Source organism: Pan paniscus, chromosome 7 (genome assembly GCF_029289425.2).
Source record: "Pan paniscus chromosome 7, NHGRI_mPanPan1-v2.0_pri, whole genome shotgun sequence".
Classification (NCBI taxonomy): Eukaryota; Metazoa; Chordata; class Mammalia; order Primates; family Hominidae; genus Pan; species Pan paniscus.
Window position 1 is genome coordinate 155,738,243 of NC_073256.2, and position 21,899 is coordinate 155,760,141.

General features: G+C 43.2%; 1 protein-coding gene across 4 annotated transcripts in view; it reads right to left on the reverse strand.

The window, feature by feature from the left end:
* FAM135B (family with sequence similarity 135 member B) overlaps positions 1 to 21,899 on the reverse strand; it is a 376,201-nt gene that overhangs the window by 239,699 nt on the left and 114,603 nt on the right. For all 4 annotated transcript variants that reach the window (XM_034966641.3, XM_034966642.3, XM_008960143.5 and 1 more), the window contains exon 2: positions 4,983 to 5,078. In XM_034966641.3, the coding sequence (XP_034822532.1) occupies positions 4,983 to 5,059 (77 nt within the window). In that variant the 5' untranslated portion in view covers positions 5,060 to 5,078. The remainder of the gene's footprint in view (positions 1 to 4,982; positions 5,079 to 21,899) is intronic.

Consider the following 21,899-nt stretch of genomic DNA (forward strand, 5'->3'; position numbering starts at 1 on the left):
ATGACCAAATAAAGCATATACAGATGTGCCTTAGGAATATGGAAAAGCTACAGATTCCAAAAATCTGGGCTGAACACAATAGCTAAATGTCAATATACAGAAATGGTTTGGAGAGGAGGTTATATTGAGCTGGAACTTGTATAGCATAGAATTTTCAAGAGAGATGCTAGGGGGAAGAGGGCCAAGAATTGTCTGATGAGTGAGAGCAAAAAGAAACTCGGAGGGTTTTAAAGAGGGAAGCAAGGTGGTCATGACAACCTTTTTGGGTAGTAACTCCATTAATAGTGTTAATGACAGGTTAGAGACAAGGCTGTACTTGTAGTAGTGAAAATTTAGTTGGCATCTGCTAGATACAAAGTACCCTACTACCTTCTCTGCCTATATTAATTTATGCCGTAAACTTTCAGATTGCCCCACAAGACAGACTTTGTCACCACCATTTTACAGGCCATACAATGTTGGGTTGGGGGAAGTTTCCAAGTCCTCAGAGCTCATAAATGGCAGACCATGGCTTCAAATTAAGGTCTGACCCCAAAGCCAGGTCCTCAGTACTTCCCTGCCCCTGCCTTTTTGTCAGCATGAGTCTTACTGCTGAATGTGGGGGTGATATCCTATGATTCTTGATGACTGGTTTGAGGAAAAGTTTTCCCTTTGAGAATTTGTGTCAGTCCATATAGACTTTGGATGAAGGCATGTTGACTGTTCTCTCAAAGCAAACATCATTACAAGGCAGTGTGCATTCTCAGACTGGAACAAACACCCATGAATATAAATGTGCTAGAAGCAAGGAACTCCCTGATCAGGACAAATTATCAGGCAATATTCTTTCTTCTTTATCTTTATGCTTCCAACATAGCATCTTATAAAAACTGGAGGGGAGGTTTCTTTCTGGCCAGCTATGTAACAATGAGCTGCAACATTTGGATGGAGGAGATATTTCTCATCAACTACATAAATGAGGTGGAACTTTGAAGACCACAGTCAGGCTCAGTCTGAGAAAGGGTACTCTCCCTCTCTTGCAATCCCCTACTCTAATTTTTACCATCCCAAAGACCTTGTAGAGCACACATTTACTCACACATCCTCGCACCCCAAAAAGGAACCAACTTCCCCAAAATCTACATCTCTTCTCCTTACTAATGTCAGAAGACCATTTGCTTTTCTTCAGAAGCTACCCTGGGGCCCCACCTTGCACACCAGGCTTGGATTGTAGCCATGCCTTCTCCATGGAACACTTGCTGGATAAAGTAATTACACTTCATTTTAAGCATAGCTCCTGTGGGACCCAGAGGAGAAAAATACTTAGCACTTGAGCATCAGGGATCATGCCTGTCAGGAACACCCCTGGCAAATGCAGAATCCTGGTTGGCATCATGCCCAGTCTGTCCACAGCTGCCCGAAGGCAGGATCTAGGAGGCTGGTGGTTAACAAGTGCAAGGTTTTGTTGCTGATGAGACCGTAGAGATGCGAGACATCATTACAAAACAGTGTGCATCCACCTGAGAGGTCTAATTCACTTCACCAAAACCACGCCCAGACCTGTCCATAGAAGTAACTGCAATCAAGTGACCCTCAAGCATATGTAGTCATAAGATTATGCCCTCATCCACATCTGAAGTATGTGCCTAAATATGCACCTTCCTTGAAACCGTGAAATGCTAGCCTTACGAGCTAGAAGCTTGTAAGAATATTCCTAATCTTCTGGGCGAGTGGTCTCCAACTATTAATGATTTGTATGCTTATCTGTAAAACCATTCTTGAGTATAAAACCCCAATATATGTATATTTATTTATAAATACTGTACATGTACAATTATCCTCATATATAATATGCATTATAAATATAGAAAAAGGTTTTTTAAAGATGAGAGAAGGATATAATAATCCATGTTTTAAAAATAGATATTTTATATATTAATGGATCACATAACATTTTGGGTTTTTTTCTGAGATGGAGTCTCGCTCTGTCACCCAGGCTAGAGTGCAGTAGCACAATCTCAGCTCACTGCAACCTCCACCTCCTGGTTCAAGCAATTCTCCTGCCTAGGCCTCCCAAGTAGCTGAAATTACAAGTGCCCGCCACCACTCTCAGGTGATTTTTGAATTTTTGGTAGAGATGGACTTTCACCATGTTGGCCAGGCTCGTCTCAAACTCCCAAACTCAAGCGATCCACCTGTCTCAGCCTCCCAAAGTGCTGAAATTACAGGCGTGATCCACCATGCCTGGCTGATCACGTAGCATTTTTGTTCTCCCAAAAAACATTAGAGTGGTTCCAAGTTCTGGTTTTAGTTTATCCTAATTCAATATTAGACTTTAGTGGTGAGCATGGATAAACGAGATGCTTCCCAAAAACATATTGATCTAGAAAAAAGGGAAGAGTATCCTAGGCTTGCTGAATAGGTGATGATTTTTATCCTCATTTTTCAAGCTTTTTTACAACTCAACAAGGGTCTATTGGATGTGTTATTTTGAAATATTTTGTTAATGGTGATTATTTTGTGTAAGACTGTCAATATCTCAAGGCCCAATATCCATTTAAAATAAGGTGCATTGTAAGTATTTATGCTTACAAGTCTATATATCAAATAGTTTTTAAAATATAACTAAATCACTATCTACTTATTGTTAGATTAGCTTATCATCTTTAATTCTTACTGTGTGTATCAATAGGCTTTTGTAAGAAGTAGGATAAATGTGGTTGGTTCTGGCATTTCCTGGTATTTAGTATGCTTCCATTATTAATATTATCTTCAATTCATGATTCATCATGGTATTAGACATTTTTCTATTTGTCTTTTCCTAACTCTTCATAACCAACGATATGAGGCTTAGTGAAGTTAAAACTAGAAATCAATTTAGAGCTGTATGTAACTGGCCAGTTGCACACTGCAGTATTTTGCAATGTCAGTCTGTGTTACAAACTCCCTCTTTGCTCTTGAGACCTAAGTTACTGAATGGGATTCTGCCATACAGAAACAGCAAGGTCCTCCACATCAATCTGGATTCTAATTATTAGTGAAGCTTGATTTCCATTTTTTTTTCTTTTTCACCAAAGCAATTGTAAATAGATGTTCTAATACTTTCTTTCCACATCCTGATGGCTGTCTTGTGCACCCTGGGGAGAATGCAGCCCACTTTGCACCTTAAATAATAAAATAATATAAAATAATATCTGATTTTGAATGAGAGAAACTTAGCTTCAGCTCCTCACTCTGCTATGTTAGAGCTATGTACTGTTCTACTTCCCTAATCCCAAGTTATCTATCTGGTAAATGAAGATAATACAGCTAAGTTCTACGGTTTGTTATGAAAAGTCAGGAAAAGACAAACAAGAAAAATGTCTAATACCATGATGGAAACCTGACATTATCAAAATCGCTTGCTTTTCTTGTAAATGTGAACCTGAAAAGCAGAGTGGAGTGGTGCCAAAGGAGCTCCCGAAGCAGTAGCACAGCCTGGACTCAGGATTACTGGCCCCAAGCCCAGGGCTCCTATCAATATACAATGTGACTTCTGATCAAATGAGAGGTGGACCAATGGCAACAGGACTTCCAGAAGGATGCACAGAGCTTTGCCTCATTAAAGCTCAGCCTCTGTGAATGCTGCCCAAAACCCCTCCTCATATGCCTCCTTCCCTGAAACAGAAAGCTGGTCTCAGAACCATTTGCCATTCTTCTCACTGCCTGGAGTTCAGGTCACCTGCCAAAACCACTCAGCCTCACTGAATTTCATCCTTAAGTAAGTAGGGGCCATAGCACACAAGAGGCACTTGAAGCATTAAACTCAGGGTTATCTTTTCACAGCTGGAGTCTAATCTTGGAGGTAGATTATTAAAATGTACATTGATTCTTAGTCTTCTATCTAGAGATGGTATCTATTTCTTCATTTTGAAGCTAGACTGGCCTTGTGACTTGCTTTGGTTAGTGGAATGTGTTAGAAAAACAACTTTATGCAAATTCCAAGACTGAACAACAGGAGATTTTGTGTATTTCCCCTCTTGATAGCCCAAGCCTGCTGGAGGATGAGAGGACACAAGGAGAACCACAACAGCCCAGCTGGGAGCCCCAGAACTGTGAGTGAGCCCAGTGAGATCATCCAAGCCACATCTAACTCAGTAGAACCGCCCAGCTGAGCCCAGTCCAAACTGCTTACTCATGAGCTAAACTAAGTTGTTGTTTTTAAGCCATTAAGTTTTAGAAAAGTTCGTTAGGCAACAAAAGCAAATGGATAGATACCCCTTGTTTTCTATACTAATTTGTGCTGTTAATTGGACGCTTAATTCAATTTCTATTAACTTTGCTTTTTGTGTGTCAGTAACATGTCAAAAGTAGTAGCAATCATCATGAAGACATGTAGTTCACGTCTGTGTTTGGTTTCTTATATAATCATTTCACATCTTGATTACTTACAATGAGCCTTGGAGGTAAATCTATCATGAGGATTTACTGATATCACCTGCACATTAAATGCCAAATTCAGACTGCATCCTCAAAAAGATGAAAGCATTATACTTCAATTATATGAATTGATGTTTGCAAATACCAACCTTATCAGTTTTTGAAAGATCTAGGCACAAGTGTTACAATACGCGGTTTTGAAGTAATGGCCTGCATCAGCATCAGTATTGAACACACTGACTCCTTTTTACCACAGCTACACAGGCAAGCTTCATTTTCCAGCAATTCACTTCCCGTTAAAATTGACATATGTATTAGAAAGAGCCACCAAGAAGAGAGTAGGTAGAAGGGAGTGCAGGGGGAGGAGATGAATTAGCACTTTCTAGTCTCTGTCAATATGTGGTTTATTTTCAGATGCAATAAAGGTTTGGATTTTTGACTTGGCAAGAACACACAATGAAAATCTTTTCTTCATTAGTCCCAAATTTCCTATAATCTGACTTCCCCACCTCCACCTTCTTCCACGGAAAGAAACAAACAACACACACACACACACATACACACAAATTGTAAAGCATACTTACCCTCTCTGAAAGAGATCCACATTATAAAATTTATGTAGCTCTACCGAAAACTCAACCGTTCCTTGTATTTCAGACATGATCTTTTCGGCTCATTACCTGAAAAACAAGAGAGAAATTAACAGTTTGAGATCACATCAGCCACTCAGAAAGAACCTGACTTTTACAACAGGAAACCAATCTGATCAACAGGACCAACAGGAGTAGCGTGTGTCCACTGAACGTCACCACTCAGAGTTCCTTTTATGGAAAAAGATACGGAGAGACAAAATGACTTGCCTACTGTCACAGCTTCTACCTGGAAGGGCCAGGAGGCAGACCCAGGTGTCCTAACTCCAAAGCTGAGCTGGTCCCCTGCCCTTTCCTATCTGTCAGTACCATGGAGACAACAACATCCCGGCCGAGAGCACATCCTTCATGGCCAAAGGCACAAGAATCCTTGCTCTACCGCTTTCCAGCTGTGTGACCTTGAGCAAGTCACTTAACTTCTCTCATCTTCAGTGTTCTCATCTGTAACGTGAGGACTGGTAATAGCAGATAACTTTGATAAATGGTGGGAAGAGAGAATAAATATGCCACACTGAGCACTCTGCACGGTCATTTGTGTAGTAAATACTCAATAAGTTTTTGCTACCATTGTTAATAATAATTTAAAATGATTCTATCATTGATATTATAAATGCAGTCTCTAAAGACTGAAGATGGCTGGAGCAATATCAAGCATGGCACATAGAGCATGTGGGTGCTGCTGCCAAGTAGATGTTTAACCCAACTTGACAGGTTGCTAATTTTCCAATTAGCTGTTACTGGGGGTCAGTAACAAGATGGTTGAATGGAAAAGATGGGAGGAAAAAAACATTAGAACAGTCCATCTCTAGGATGAGAAATAAACCGAGAGGTACATTTAAAGCAGGTTGGGTTTTCTGAGAATATGAAAGCATCTAGATACCAGGAATGTGAAGAAAGGGAAAGAAGCTTAGTTGTATTGGGCACCTACTATATTTTTGGTGTTGCATAAAGTATTCCATGTAAGTTGCCTGATTTTTTTCCAACAAGAATTTTGTATTATTCTTGCCCCATTTTGCATGCAAGAAAAAAGGACCAGAGAAGCTCTGACCTGGAGCCACTTTCTAACTCTGGAATGTGCTGGTGGTGTGGCCTTTGATAAGATCCTCCCATTCTCCAAGCCTGTTTACTACCACAAACAACAGGGATAATGCAAGATACTGAGTAGACTCCCGATAGGATAAGAGGTAATGACTTGCAATATACCTGGCACCTAGCAGGATCTCAAGACCTGGTATGACCTATGGGAAGGGAGAGAATGAGAGAGAAGGAGGAGAGGGGAAAGGAAGGGAACACGTGGCTCTGTCCCCTGGCAACTGGTGATTCACACTTGGGTCTCCTTCCAAAGCCCCTCTTTCTGCCCCCAGATGCCTCAGGGACCAGACCATTCTTGTGGTTCAGAGTACAACCTCACTGCAGTTAACAGGGTCAGGCTAGGCCAGATCCCACAGATAACAGCAGGAGGATTAACTGGGCCTTAACTGCATCTCAGCTCAGGCAAATGTTTCATCCGGGAAATATTTCTAGAGATTCAGAAGGCTGCATACCAAATTAAAATCCTCAGAACCAACCTCTATAAATTCTGCAAGACAGAATTTCAATCTGGCAAATACGGAAAGGCCTGGCTCACAAAATGTGCCAAAAACCCATTTCCCAATGAAGAGCCATGGAGGTGCACCCTGGCCCTGCCCAACACACCACAGCCAGTCAAGGTCAGAACCTGAGGCTCAATTTTAATCCCAAGTCATTTCCAATCAAAGCCGGATGGAGGGGCAAGCAAATGGAAGCCACCCTGTGCTTCCCTTCATAATCACATTAAACATCAACAGCTGCATTGTCCTCATTTTCTCATCACCCCACTCAGTCTGAATCCTCCAAAAACTCAGAGCTGGTAAAACCATCTCACTCCTTTCTTGGGGTTGTCAGCTTTCCATTATCCCCAGTTCCCCTCCTGATCTCTGATCCTGGGGAGGAGAACAGAAAGAGAGACAAAGGGAGAGCAGGAACAATGCACCCCAACAGTGCCAGCCTACCATATACTACACACTGATGGCGGTTCCATGCATGACTTCACACAATCCTCAAAAGCCCTCTGCATGAGTAGTATTGGCCCCGAGCCACACAGACAGTGGTGCTGTTCAGGCAGAGTGCCTATCCAGGAGCCTGGGTTTTCCATCTCCTGCACTTACTGGCAGAATGGCTGGGACCATGTTTTGGGGTAGAGTTAATATTTAGAAGACAATATTTAATGCATGGAGAATACCACACAGAATATTCTTTTCTCCTTGAAAGATGCACCATACCATGCTGTTGTTCAGGATGAATGGGATAGAGTTCTGGAACTTGTAAACACAGACACAGCTTCTTGGTGGGAAATTGCCTTTTCCTTTAAAATAGCATGTTAGGCATTATAACCAAACACCCATAATGCAGTGAGGAAGATGAGTTCCCATGTAAAATAATTTTGGTTTTTTTTGTTTGTTTGTTTTTGAGATGGAGTCTCGCACTGTCACCCAGGCTGGAGTGCAGTGGCTCCATCTCGGCTCACTGCAAGCTCCGCCTCCCCAGTTCACGCCATTCTCCTGCCTCAGCCTCCCGAGTAGCTGGGACTACAGGCACCCACCACCACGCCTGGCTAATTTTTCGTATTTTTAGTAGAGACGGGGCTTCACTGTGTTAGCCAGGATGGTCTCGATCTCCTGACCTAGTGATCCATCCAACTCGGCCTCCCAAAGTGCTGGAATTACAGGCGTGAACCACCGCGCTCCGCCCCATGTAAAATACTTTTAAAACTCTGTGTTGATTTTGCTGGTAACATCCTTGGTCCACTTTGTGGTCAGAAATCTAGAGCCATTTGTCTTGGTCCCAACCTTCTCCCCTTCTCTTTCCATCTGAAGATTAGTGGGAAGCTATCAGAGCGGTGGTTTTCAGGTGTGGTCCTCAGACCAGTGGAATCAGCAATACTGTGTTATGAAAACCAAGTCTTGAGTCCCACATCAGACCTACTCAGTCAGAAACTCCACAGGTGAGGTTCAGGGATCTGTGTTTTCACAAGTTCCCCAAGGAATTTAGGTGCAAACACTAATTTGAGAACCACTGGCCTAAAGACAAGGGTTTTAGCATTAACCAGACCTGAGTTAACTTGGTTTCTTGTGAGCTGCATGACCTTGGATCCATTCCTTAACTTCTCTGTCCCACATTGCTAAGAGGTGAAGAGCAAGAGTACCTACCCTATAAAACTGTCTTCATGATCAGTAGGGAGACAGCATTCAAAGTGTTTAATACAGTGTCTGGCATATTGTTGGAACATACTTATGACATATGCACACAATAGACCCATGACACATACCTAACACACACATCACACTCATACACACAAATACACAGATACATACAATATGCATTGATAAAACACACACACACACAAATCTTCATCACACACACAAGATGCCCATGACACATACCCAGCACACACTGGGTGCTGAAAAGACTGTCCAGGAAAGTCCGTTCTCTGCCTCTGTAGGACTCAGTTCAGGTGCAAGTTTCTGAGAATGTATCGTGATGAGTGCAGTGAGAAGTGTCAGCATACATCATGCTCAGGAGGAGGGCAGGACATGATTCAGATCTCCATCCCCAGCACATCAGCAACCACACCTTGGGTAGACCAATTTTCCCCAGTATTTGTTCCAAGAACCTCCCACGAAACATCAGAAAAACCAGCACTCACCCCCAACATGAGCATGTACCATATACACAACATACCCAACCCAAAATACACCGGCACCATGTGCACACACACCACAGACATCTCCTCTGCACTAACTTCCTACTACAACCAGTGCCACCCACCATTCTAGTGAATTCAGTCATTCTGCTGCATTTGGTGTGACTCTGAAAAGCTCACCTTCAAACCTGTACTTCCTGAAAGCTGTGTGTCCAGGCACTCTGGCACTCTAAAGCACATGGAGCTTACGAGCAGACCTTGCCCTCATGATGCTCAGGGACTGGGAAAGGGTGATCCAGTGACAATCACAATGACAGTGATGACGGCTCAGGAAGAGGGGGGACCTGGGTCTTTGGCACTCAGGTACGGCCTCCCTGGGAAGGCTGGCTTCTGAATGAGGAGGCCTTTGCCATGCCTCAGTCTAGGGTCATCAGTGCAGATCTGTTCTGTTCAGAAAGTGAAGACAGTAACCTCAGCAGGTCATCTCAACCTCAGCTCACCTGAAGTCGGCACACCTGCCTTTGGTACTGCCCTTCACTGTGTAACCTCCCTGGGCCCCTAGTTACTGCCTGGTCCTCACTCAGGCAGCAACACCCACAGCTTACACCTGTGTACAGACAGTTTGCCCCTGGTGCACCACAGTTTAGGCAAACATGCCTAGAAAAGAGGACGGAGGGAGGGGCAGGATGGGAAGGCCCCTGAAGCCTATGTCTAGAGATTAACACAGGCATCATCAGATTAGCCTTCCTTGTGGACAGTGGAGAGAACAGCCTATCTCTAAAGCAATATACATACAGGCTCCAGAACCAGACGCCTGGGTCTCAATGGCCCTGGGTGACCTTGGAGTCATTATTATCTTCCTGGGCCTCATTTTCCTTGTTTGTAAAGTGAGGACAATAATAATACCTACTTCCTGGAGTATTGCAATAATTAAAACTATTAACATACATAAGGCACTCAGAATAGAGACTGGCATGTAATAACCTTTCAATACGCGCAGACTATGTTTAGTTTTGTTACAGAAGACAGAACTAGGAGACAGGGTAAAAGAAAATGCAGTGAAATTACAGCCTTGTTTGGTTTTCATTCACTAAAAAAAAATCTTGATCAAGTGCCCCTTACTGACCTGCCCTGTACTGGGAGCTTTCTAGCCATCCCAGCTGCCCAACAATGGACCAGTCCACGTTATGAAGCAATGAACTCCCCCATCACTGGGAGTATGCAGACAAAGGATGAGGTCCCACTTTTCTGGCATTTAAACCCTGCCTTGAGTTTAAATGACAATTAAATTCCCCTTGTCCACAAGGTTCTAAGATCCCATTACCTTCAGGCAGGCAATGTTTGTATTTGATTGATGAGGAAAAAAAGAGGCAGAGGTTAGGCTAGAGGATCAGAAGGTGATGTCACAAAACCTCAGTTCAGATTTGATTTCTGCCACTTAATAGGTTGACTAGGACATCACTTCATCTCTTTGAGTCCATGTTGTGGGAAGTCAGGGACCCCAAATGGAGGGACTGGCTGAAGCCATGGCAGAAGAAAGTGGATTGTGAAGATTTCATGGACATTTATTAGTTCCCCAAATTAATACTTTTATAATTTCTTATGCCTGTCTTTACTGCAATCTCTAAACATAAATTGTGAAGATTTCATGGACACTTATCACTTCCCCAATCAATACCCTTGTGATTTCCTATGCCTGTCTTTACTTTAATCTCTTAATCCTGTCATCTCGTAAGCCAAGGAGGATGTATGTCGCCTCAGGACCCTGTGATAATTGCGTTAACTGCACAAAGAGTAGAGCATATGTGTTTGAACAATATGAAATCTGGGCTCCTTGAAAAAAGAACAGAATAACAGCAATGTTCAGGGAATAAGAGAGATAACCTTAAACTCTGACCACTGGTGAGCTGGGTGGAACAGAGCCATATTTCTCTTCTTTCAAAAGCAAATGGGAGAAATATTGCTGAATTCTTTTTCTCAGCAAGGAACATCCCTAAGAAAGAGAATGTGCCCCTGAGGGTGAGTCTCTAAAATGGCCCCCTTGGGTGTGGCCGTCTTCTATGGTTGAGACTGTATGTAGGGATGAAATAAGCCCCAGTCTCCCATAGCGCTCCCAGGCTTATTAGGAAGAGGAAATTCTCACCTAATAAATTTTGGTCAGACCGGTTGCTCTCAAACCCTGTCTCCTGATAAGATGTTATCAAATGACAATGGTGCCTGAAACTTCATTAGCAATTTTAATTTCGCCCCTGTCCTGTGGTCCTGTGATCTCGCCCTGCCTCCATTTTCCTTGTGATATTCTATTACCTTGTGAAGCATGTGATCTTTGTGACACACACCCTATTCGTACACTCCCTCCCCTTTTAAAAAAATCCCTAATAAAACTTACTGGTTTTGCGTCTTGCGGGGCATCACACAACCTACGGACATGTGATGTCTCCCTCAGATGCCCAGCTTTAAAATTTCTCTCTTTTGTACTCTGTCCCTTTATTTCTCAACTCAGCTGATGCTTAGGGAAAATAGAAAAGAACCTACGTGACTCTTGGGGCAGGTTCCCCAGTAAGTCCAGGCTTCTGCATCTGTACTTGGAGGGAAACACCTACCTCAGAGGATGATACAGAATGGTAACTAATTAAACTGACTTTTTTAGAGTATTAAAAATGTTCTCATTGTCAATAGGATATTGTTAAAGTACAGAAAAATATTTTGGAAACATAGCATGTTACTTTTCTTCCTTGAAGAAGGAGATGACTGGGCTATAAGCCCCTAAAAAGGAGTCATTGTCTGTTTATGAATTTCTAAGCACTCCATTCCTAACCTGGCATCTGGTAAACAGTAGAGATTCACAAATACTATGGAACTAAGGAATAAATGGTAACACCAGACAACAGACTCTAGGCCAGAGTGTGAATATGGAAGAGGAACAGAATTCAGCAAGGAAAACAAAGCAACAGAAAATAAGACCGGAGGCTCTAAGGGTTGAAACAGTGATGTTGGTTATGGCAGAAAAAGCAAGTTCTTTGTCATTAAAGGTATCCGAAAAGGGGCTGTCCAAGAAAGCCCTTTCTCCACCTCTGTCGGGCTGAGTCCAGGCACAGGGTTCTGAGGATGCACAGTGATGAGTGCACTGAGAGATGTCAACATGCATCATGCTTAGGAGGAGGGCAGGACATGATTCAGATCTCCATCCACAGCACATCAGCAACCACACTCTGGGTAAACCAGTTTTTCCCAACATTTGTTCCAAGAACCTCCCACAAAAGAACAACCTGGGAAAATTAACAACAACAACAACAACAACAACCCCAGATTATTGAGTCCTACACTCAGACCTCCTAATCAGGCTCCAAGACAGGATCTAGGAACACAAAGGCTAAAGTCTGAGCCCGCTGCTGCATCTGCCTGTAATGCCAGCTCTGGCAAAAAAAACTGCACATGTAGCTGATAGCTGAGCCAGGGACTAGCAGAATGCATCTATGCCCCATTTGTGTGGCCGAAAGAGGACAAGAAATCACCTCTGAGAAGAAATATGAGCTGATTGTTTTGTCAAAAATCAAATTCCTTTTCTTTTAGAGCTACAAAAATTGTCTAGATTTATAAAGTACCATGTAAAATGCAGAGAGTCTAGGTGGCACCTGGAATGGAGCCTCCATAGTCTCTCTCTGTGTGTTTGTGTGTGTGTGTGTGTGTATGTGTGTGTATGTAGGTCAGGTTTTGGGATAGACCAGCCAGGATCCAGATATCAATGTTACAATCTACCTAAAGTTACAAAACTCCCTAAACCTCGGTCTCCTCCTCTGTAAAACAACAAATAAATCTTTATCCCCAACAGGTAACACAGAAGGTTGACAACAGATGTCAGACCCAGCCCTTCCATAACACGTAAAGTCGAAGCCACCTAGAATAAATGTTAATACATCTAGTTAATTGTATGAGTGTTTCATTTGGAATTTTCTTTTTACTCTCATCATCATATTTCACTGAGCCTTTTCTTTTGGCATGTGTGTTGGTTTCCCTACAGTTTTTCATCATCATTATCCAGAATGGTGTATTCAAAGACATTCAAAACTAGGCAACATGGTAGGGACGGGGGGAAGTCTTTCTTCTCTATTCCAAAATTGTGACCTGCAGGTCTTTCTCCCAGTAACAGGGCATGGAGATGGCATTCCCCCTTGTATTAAAGGAATCTGGAGAGATCTCAAAATTGTGGAAGACTGTCATCACTTACCCGGTTGTCTGGGCATCAACTGGGTTCAGCCTTCAGTCCTTATTTTTTTGTTTGTTTTGTTTTGTTTTGTTTTGAAATGGAGACTCACTCTGTTGCCCAAGCTGGAGTGAGGTGGCATGATCTCGGCTCACTGCAACCTCCGCCTCCTGGGTTCAAGTGATTCCTGGCTAATTTTTGTATTTTTGGTAGAGACAGGGTTTCACCGTGTTGGCCAGGCTGGTCTCGAACTCCTGACCCCAAGTGATCCGCCCACCTCAGCCTCCCAAAGTGCTAGGATTACAGACATGAACCATTGCACCTGGCCCAGGGCCCAGTCCTTCTTCTCCCTTCCTCACAAAGACAATTAGTTGTCAGTTCTCACTATCATTAGCTCCTCAAATTCAACTTCTTATCTCCGCCTCCAAAGCCATCACCCTAGGAATGCTGATCAGCATCCTCTTTCCTGAATATTCCCACCTCTTCCATGTGCCTCTCTCTGCTCCAGCTTCATCACCTTCTGTGTATTCTCCACCCTCTCACTGCAGGGGCAGATCTCGAGCACCAAGAAGCTCATGTTCTGCTTATCTCAAAAGTTTTCAGTGGTTTCTCTGGCCCTTACCATGATTCAAGAGGCATTGTATACTCCATCAACTTCTTACTTCTCCAGGCACAATGCTTTATCCTCCCTCCCATGCCAAAACTGAGCTTTAATCTATTTCCTTTAGTTCCACAGCATGTGATCTTTCAAAGATTCCATCTCTGTACAAAGTACCAGGGAGAACATCAATGCATTAGGGTGGCGCTGAGGATTAAAGATAATCACATATATAAAGAGCTTCAGTCATTGCCTACAAAACTGTCAATCACTCATCATCAGTAGCAATCACTATTTTTATTTCCACTTTCAACATAGATGGCAGAAATTCAAAAGGTCCCTCATATCCAGACCTAAAGAACTAGGCCCCCATCTTAACTTTAGAGGTTCTGGCATTTGTAGATGCCTGAGTAAATGTTTGCACTTTTCATCACAATATATCAAAATGTTTAATTAGTTATTTACATTTTTTTAAATGTACTAGAGCATTCTCAGTTGCCTCTGAGAATGTTGGATAAAATATTAAAACTGTTTTGAAGAAATATCATAATTCCAATACCTCATTAGATTTTGCTTGGGAAAAAATTATTTCACAAACATGTTTTCTTTTCAAATGCAATTTTTCTTTAAAACTTCAATCTTCAGAGTATATGGTCTTTGAAAGATTAAATGATAATAATTTGATCTAAATATATATCAGCATTTACTTTATGAAAAGGGAAAATATTACTGTTCTCAAAGGACTGTGTATTACAGAATTACACTATAGGAGATGGGAAAGGCTCGGGAAGAGACCTCTCATGTACAGAGGAATATTGTGAGAATAGAGAAGGGATCTACCTCAGTCTGTTTTCTGCTGCTATAACAGAATACCACAGACTGAATAATTTACAAAGAACAGAAGGTTATTTGGCTCATGGTTCTGGAGGCTGGGAAGTCCAAGAGCGCAGCATCTGGTGTTCCCCTGTCCATGGTAGAAGGACTGAAGGCAGAAGAGAACACTCAAGACAGAGAGGAAACTGGACCAAACTCCCTTTCATAACAAACCCAGTCTGGAGATAACTAACCCACTCCCTCCATAACACCATTACTCTATTCATCTTTCAAAGGTTCCACATTTCAACACTGCTAATAACAATGAAATTTCAATGAGTTTTGGCAGAAATCAGAGCAGGATACCAGAGCACACATGACCTAGCAAGTTCTTGAGATAGCCACACTCAAACCCAGATTACCCTGTCAGAATGTGCTGCCTTTTCTCTAGGGTCCAAAAGAAGCAGCAGAAATTACTCTCCAAAGCATGTATATGCATTCAGTGATGTCCTTCTCCCCAGGGGATTTACTCCATGCAGCCATTCTAACAATGTAATAACTCTAGTTTGTTGCCTCCCATGATCACTGCAGGGAATATCTGCTCAGTGTTCCAGGCAAACAATCTTATTAGAGATGGAAAACTGGCACTTCTTCATTAAGAAGGGAGGATCCCCTAAGCACTCTTTCTTGCTGTGAGAGCATCTCATCCACATTTGACTCCCAATCTTGGGTCTCACTTCTGTGTGGAAACTTGGACAAGTCACATAACATCTCTAAGCCTGTTTACATGCAGAATTGGGGCCAACTTCTCATAGCAGCGACACAGGAAATCTGAGCCATCGACCTGGGCCATTGGAAGACACAGATAGGACATGAGCAGAGAAAGTCAAGTCACAACTGTGGTCCACAAGGATAAATACCCTGACACAAAGATGCACAAAGAAGGCAGGAGCACCTACTGGTGGTGGCTGAGACCCACTGGGTCAGCCTTCTGGGACCTGGCCAGTCCAAGCAATACAGAGGCCAACCCCTCAGCAGCTGTGCAGTCTTGGAGCAAGAATTTAATCTCTCTGTGCCTCAGTTTCCCCAACTGCAAGTTGCTTTGGAGTCTGGCATATGATAAATGCTTAATAAGTATAAGCTAGTATGATAAAGAAGCAAACCTAAAAACAGTTCTGTAGCAATGGCAGGAGAGGAATGATAATCCCCTTCCACCAAAGAGTTACCTACACCCTCACCAACTCTGAGGTTCTTCAGGGCCTCCCTGCTGATTAGGAGCAGAGGGGAGGCTAGAAATCACATCTCTGACCCTCACCTACCATAGACAATGCAGCCCCAGGCATTCACCCCCTTAATGTTGAAAAGTATTTTCTTTCCTTCAATATAGAAATCAAAACTGGCTGTCTATGTTTGCTTATTTTTTTTTCACATCTGAAGACAGTGCAAATAGAAGCATCCCACACAATGCCAAGTTCCTGTTTTCTTTGAGATTCTATGTCCCCCTTATCTTAGGCAGCATTTTAAAATCCAGGCTTGCAGGCACATAAGATTTCACAATCTCATAAAAAGATAACTGACTCATAAACTCAGGCAGAGGGCTTGAAGTACCAAAGATGAGGAAGCTCTATTAAGGGAGCAGCAGCCAATGCCATCACTATTTGCAGCTCTCAGGCATGGAGCCTTCTCCCTTTCTGCTAATGCTGGAAGCTCTGGTGACACTCACTAAGAAGTCAAACTTGGGACCACAGTGAGTGGCAATTTATCTCTCTTTCCACTTACTGAAACACATGCACACAAACAGACTCCTCAGTGTTTGTGTGTACATAAGCACATACAACAAGGAGCATACTGTCTCCAGGTTCTTTTTTTGGAGAGGCAATGTCAAATCATGGAAAGAGCAGGGGCTTCAGGGCTGCCAAATCTGGTTCACATTCTGACCATTTTACGGGTTACCCTAATCAAATTTTAGCGCCCCCATTTTCCACATCTGTAATCCTACTATAGTAATATCTATCAACTTAGTAGTGATTTACTTTTGGGAAGATCAACATAAATGTATATTTTTTTCAGTAACATTATGAAAACACTATATATTTCAATATATAGTGGATAATGCTAATATTAGAATAACTAATAATAACAATAAAATATCTGTATGTTGTGCAATAAAAATTTTGCATAACAAAGATGAGCTTAAATATTCAAAGAAATCCAGCCTGGAGTGAACCACAGGATAACCTGGATGAAGCTGAGTTGCTAGGGAAAGACATAGGCAACGTTCAGGGTCCAGGTACCAGGACTCCAAGCTTGGGGGAAGCATACTGGATACCAAGCCCACAGCCAACAAGGCTGGTTCAGATGTAGGTTCCCATCTTCTCTGGGACCTGAGGGAGACAGAAGTTGCATCTCTCCTCCTTGAGAAACTTAATTCAGACAGGTAAGAATAGCACCTCACATTCATTGAGGTTGGGGGAGGTTTCAATGCAATGATAGACATAACTTGATAGCAAATACACCTTCCCTGAAAGGCACTGATTCCCTGTCCCTGGAAGAACGTCGCAGATGCCAAGTCTGCCCCAGGAGCTGAAGACGGGATTCCTGCTTTGGGATTGAGCCTTGAGTAGACATCCTCTATGCTCCCTGACAGTCTTGAGAGTCTATGAATATCACACCATCTAATTTTAAGGTTCTGCATTTATTAATGGCTATAAATGTTTCAAGAGCATTTCGTTTGCAGAACGGCAGTGCACCGCACCCAATTCAAGTTGAATCACATGAAGGCATCAGCAGGCTTAGTATCAGTGGTGAGTGGTGTCTCTGTAGTGACCCCTTTGAGGTCAGTAGCACCATATGGGTTTCTTCTTTTCTTTTCTTTTCTTTTCTTTTCTTTTCTTTTCTTTCTTTCTTTCTTTTTTTGAGACAGAGTCTTGCTCTGCCACCCAAGCTGGAGTGTAGTGGTACGATCTTGGCTCACAGCAACCTCCGCCTCCTGGGCTTAAGCGATTCTCCTGCCTCAGCCTCTGAGTAGCTGGGATTACAGGTGCCTGCCACCACACCTGGCTAGTTGTTGTATTAGTGGAGATGGGGTTTTGCCATGTTGGCCAGGCTGGTCTCAAACTCCTGGCCTCAGGTGATCTGCCCACCTCAGCCTCCCAAAGTGCTGGAATTGCAGGTATGAGCCACCATGCCCGGCTACTATATAGGTTTTAATACCTCATGCATCAAAGCATAGTGATCCAGTGGTCCCTACCACCACCTTGTCCACCCGCTCCTTACACAGATACGACATTTGAGGCCCAGAAAAGGGAGTGGTTTGCCCATAATCACAGAACAAATGTCCTCAGGACCCCTGTCTCCAGATTTGTAGCCCATTGATCTTTAAATTCTTGGTGGTCAAAGTTTTTACATCCATGATTTCATCTGATCATAGAAAGAACCCCAAGAGGTTGGAAAAAAAACGTAACAAACAACAAAATCTAACTTTAGATCTTCCTATAAGATCTAAAGTTCTGAGACACTGATGAATCTCAGTTGTACCCACTTCCTTCCTCTTAACATGCAGATATCGGGGAATGGATAACATCAGGGTATCAGAACTTTAGATCTTACAGGAAGCTCAGAGATCACAGAGCTCAGGCCCTCATATTAGAGCAACAAAACACACACATGCACAAAAAACAAACAAACAAACAAAAAACAGAACATTTGCATGGTTTGGGGGATTGTTGCACAACCATCTGAGAGAAAAACCATGACCTGAGATATCCGGGTCCTTAGAGTATGAGCTCTGCAAGACACTGCAAAACAGACCCAGCCCTCTTTCAAGTGCAGCACTGATGCATATTTAACCTGATCATAATCTAAATCCTTAGCATGAAACAGATGCTTCCAACTCTAGGCCCTTCTTCCCTCGCTATATCACCACCACCACAAACAAACCCTCTCAAAATACTCTCATCAAAGTGCTCCACTACCTCTAAATATGGTTTTATTATACCTTTGTTCAAGCTATTATCTCCACTGGAGGGCCCACCTTGCACCTCTCTACCTGACAAGCTCCCCATCCTTAAATGTCCAATCTAGCTTTTCCAGGAAGCCCTCCCTGAACAGCCATGCCACCGCCCTCCCTAAAAGAAGCCCCCAACCTTGCCTTGTGCATGTCAAAATAGCCCGGAATAGGTTATCCTCTGAAAGCATCTCTATTTTCAGGTTAGGCTGTGAGCTCCATAAATTGAAGGACAGCCATGGAGTCTAGCAAGAAACATGGCAGAGAATAGGTATGGAATCACATTTGTGGGACAAACAGGAGAAGGAATGAAAGACTAAACAAATGCAAGAGAAAATGCACATATGAATGACTGAATAAACCCATTACTCTCCTTTCTGATCAAAGTTTTCTGGGGCAGTTGGAATCAGCTCCTACTTAGGACATTAAGACTGATAGAATTATACCCGTCTTATTTTGAATGCATCTTTGAGCTCCTTTTGTCCTCTGCATATGTCCACTGAGGAGAGGAGGGAGGTGTGTACAATCCATCGTGCCTGACAGAATCCCACAGAGAAGCCAGTGTCGGGGGAAGGATGCAGTAACGGGTGGTGTCTCAACTGCAGACGAGTCCTCTATTTATCCTTCCTGATGCCACAACATAAACAGGAGAGGAGGTGAACGCAAGATGCAAGGCTCCCACACATGAGTCAAGGTTGGCATTTCAGACATGCTCTCTGTTTGTGCCCTGGTCACGGTGTTTTGGGATCCAATTTTGTTTAGCATCTGTCATTAGCTTCACAAGTGCAGCCATGACTCAGCCCACGTCACCGTGTTCCCGCACTGACCACCCACAAGATGTGCAAGCCTCCATTCCCAACCTTCTCACACACTCCAAGGCCTGCCCTCCTCCCAGCCAAAATGGAAAACTAAGTAGGGACAAGATATCAAGATACGGAGGGCCTTAACGATGGTCTTAAACAATGGTTTCTAAAATTTCTTGGGAGCCAGAGGAACTAGGGTAATCCGTCTTCCCTGTGCTCTGCTTAATGCCAATCCTCCTGAGGGGCTCCTCTTTCTCCAGGGCTACAGCACCTCCAGGGGTGTGAACCTCACTGGGAAGGCCTCTCTTGAGGGTTCAGTGGTCGGCTCATAGTCTCACAGGGATATGGGGGGTTTGGGGTGAGTAAACCACAGCAGGACATGGAGAGGCAGCTCAGTGCACAGCAAAGGGCAAAGTCTGGCACCAAACTTTCATGGCCACTAGTCCTGTTCTTTATTAATCCCTGCTTTTGTGTGGTGCCTTTATTTCTCAGTTTTCTCATCTGTGCGTAGGGACTCTGCACAGGATAATTGTGAAAAACCAAAGAATTTATACATAAAGTGCATAGTGTGGCATCTGGCACCCAGAGAGCACTCAGAGTAGCTGCTACTATTCTTAACGTCTTATTGTGATGGCAATAGACACTCAATGAATTGCAATTTAGAAAAAAACAATAATGCTTTCATGCAGAGTTAGAAATGCCCGACCTCCTCCCTTGTAATGAATGAGCAGGGTTAATTTCATATTGAACTTTTCCCTCAAAACCTGTCCTGAAGGCATAATCTTGCTGGCAAGAAGTTACCCCAGGATGATGGAGAGGAAATCTAGAGGACAGAAGATGGATAGAGAGGATGGAAACAGGAGTGATTGTAGGCATAGGTCTGGCCTGGACATATCCACTGGGAAAGGGGCCAGATCAAATCTCAGGCTCAACAAAGTTCATTCATTTGAATGACCATAGAGTATCTCCGTTATTCCCAACCTCAAAAGTGTCCCTTTCTGCACTGTCAACTACTTATCTACATGTCAGTGAGGTTAACGATCTCTTCCAGCTCCTCAGATGATTCCTGAGGCTCAGGCCCAGGAGCTCTGATGTCCAGGGGTACCCAGTGTCCTCACTTTTTCTTGGACCTTCAACTGAGAGTCTTTAAAGCCAGACATGCTTTAGTTCGAATCCCAAATGCAATGTGTATTTCTGTGCAAACTGGAGGTCAGTAGCTTAATGTGGTCAGTTTTCCTTATCTGTAAAAACACACATATCTAGCAGGGAAAGGTTAGCGATTAAGGAGACCTAAGTGCCATCTGGCACAAAGGGAATAGATGTGTGATAGCTGATGCAGAGGTTGGTGGGATCCCAAGCATTCTGCTCTGTTTCTGTTTTCCCAGTTATTTCTATTCATAATTTATATAAAAATGAGAATGGGAGTAATAGAATAAAGGGGAGAGGAAACCACAGAGGCAAAACCTTAAACACCATGATACTGGATACTTCAATGCTTCTTTCGTTTAATCTTCAAAACTCAACATGAGAAGTCATCAAAGAACATCGTTTTTTGTGTGTGAGTGGCAATTGATGTTAAGGAAGGCCATCTCTGTGACTTAATCTCTGCATGATTCTTCTTGACACTCTGATTTTTTATTCTTAAAAGGTAATAGATACATTAGTTGGTTTGTTTCTTCCTCCTCCCCGACCATTGCTGTATAAACACCTTCCAATCAAACTGGGTTCCTTACGTTTGACAAAGGAGACCACGCCCATCCTCTGTCTTGGTTCCCATTCCCTTTGGTGCCCATTGTCCTGGCACCTGCTTCCTCCCTCTGAATCTTTTCCTAGCCACCCAGAGATGCCCCTCCTCTGTTAAGCCTTCCCATGCTCCAAGTTCATCCTGTTCTCCCCTGTTTTGGAATGTTCACCTTCATTGTCTATATAGCCAATGTGCCCCGCCTGGTCAGGATGCCTAAGGCACTATTCTAGGAGCTGTAGACACAGAAAGGAGCCACATGGACACGATCTCAGCTCCCACACAGCTGGATGTCCGGTGCATAGCATAGCTGCCTGCATTGATACCATTCCACTCACTGCATGCAGGATTAGCTTGATGTCTGACTGTTGCAATGGGCCGGGCCTACCCAAAGTGACTGAACCCATCAAGGGTATTATACACCTAACATCACTTCCTCCACTTTAGTCTGGGAGGCTAGTGGTTGCCTAGTGGTAACCTAGGCCCCATAGTCTCCATTTATTTATTTATTTATTTATTTATTTATTTATTTATTTACCCATTTGCTAAATAGATGTATTGGGGGCCTATTATGTGCCTGGCTTCCAGAGTGCAGCCTGCGGATTTGTGCAGAGAGGAAGAGGTGCAATAACCAGACTCCAGTGACTCAAGAACCCAGACTGGCAGAGGCTCTACTGCAATAGGTCACAGGCTGTGATGGGGCAAGACTACCTGCTCCCAAGCATAGCAGAGACATTGGGTTTTCTGCCAAGTAACTAGAGAGAGAGAGAGAGAGAGTGTATGTGTGTGAGTATGTGTGTGTGTGCACCTGTGTGTGTGTGTATGTGAGTGGTTTAGAGAAGGGAGAGATGGAGCCATGGAAGGAAACACAGGAAAGGCTTTAGAAAGCCCTGATGTTTTTAGCTCCAAAATCTGTTTAGGGGCTAGCAATTGGTCACATCCTGACTCCAAGTCTCACCACCTGG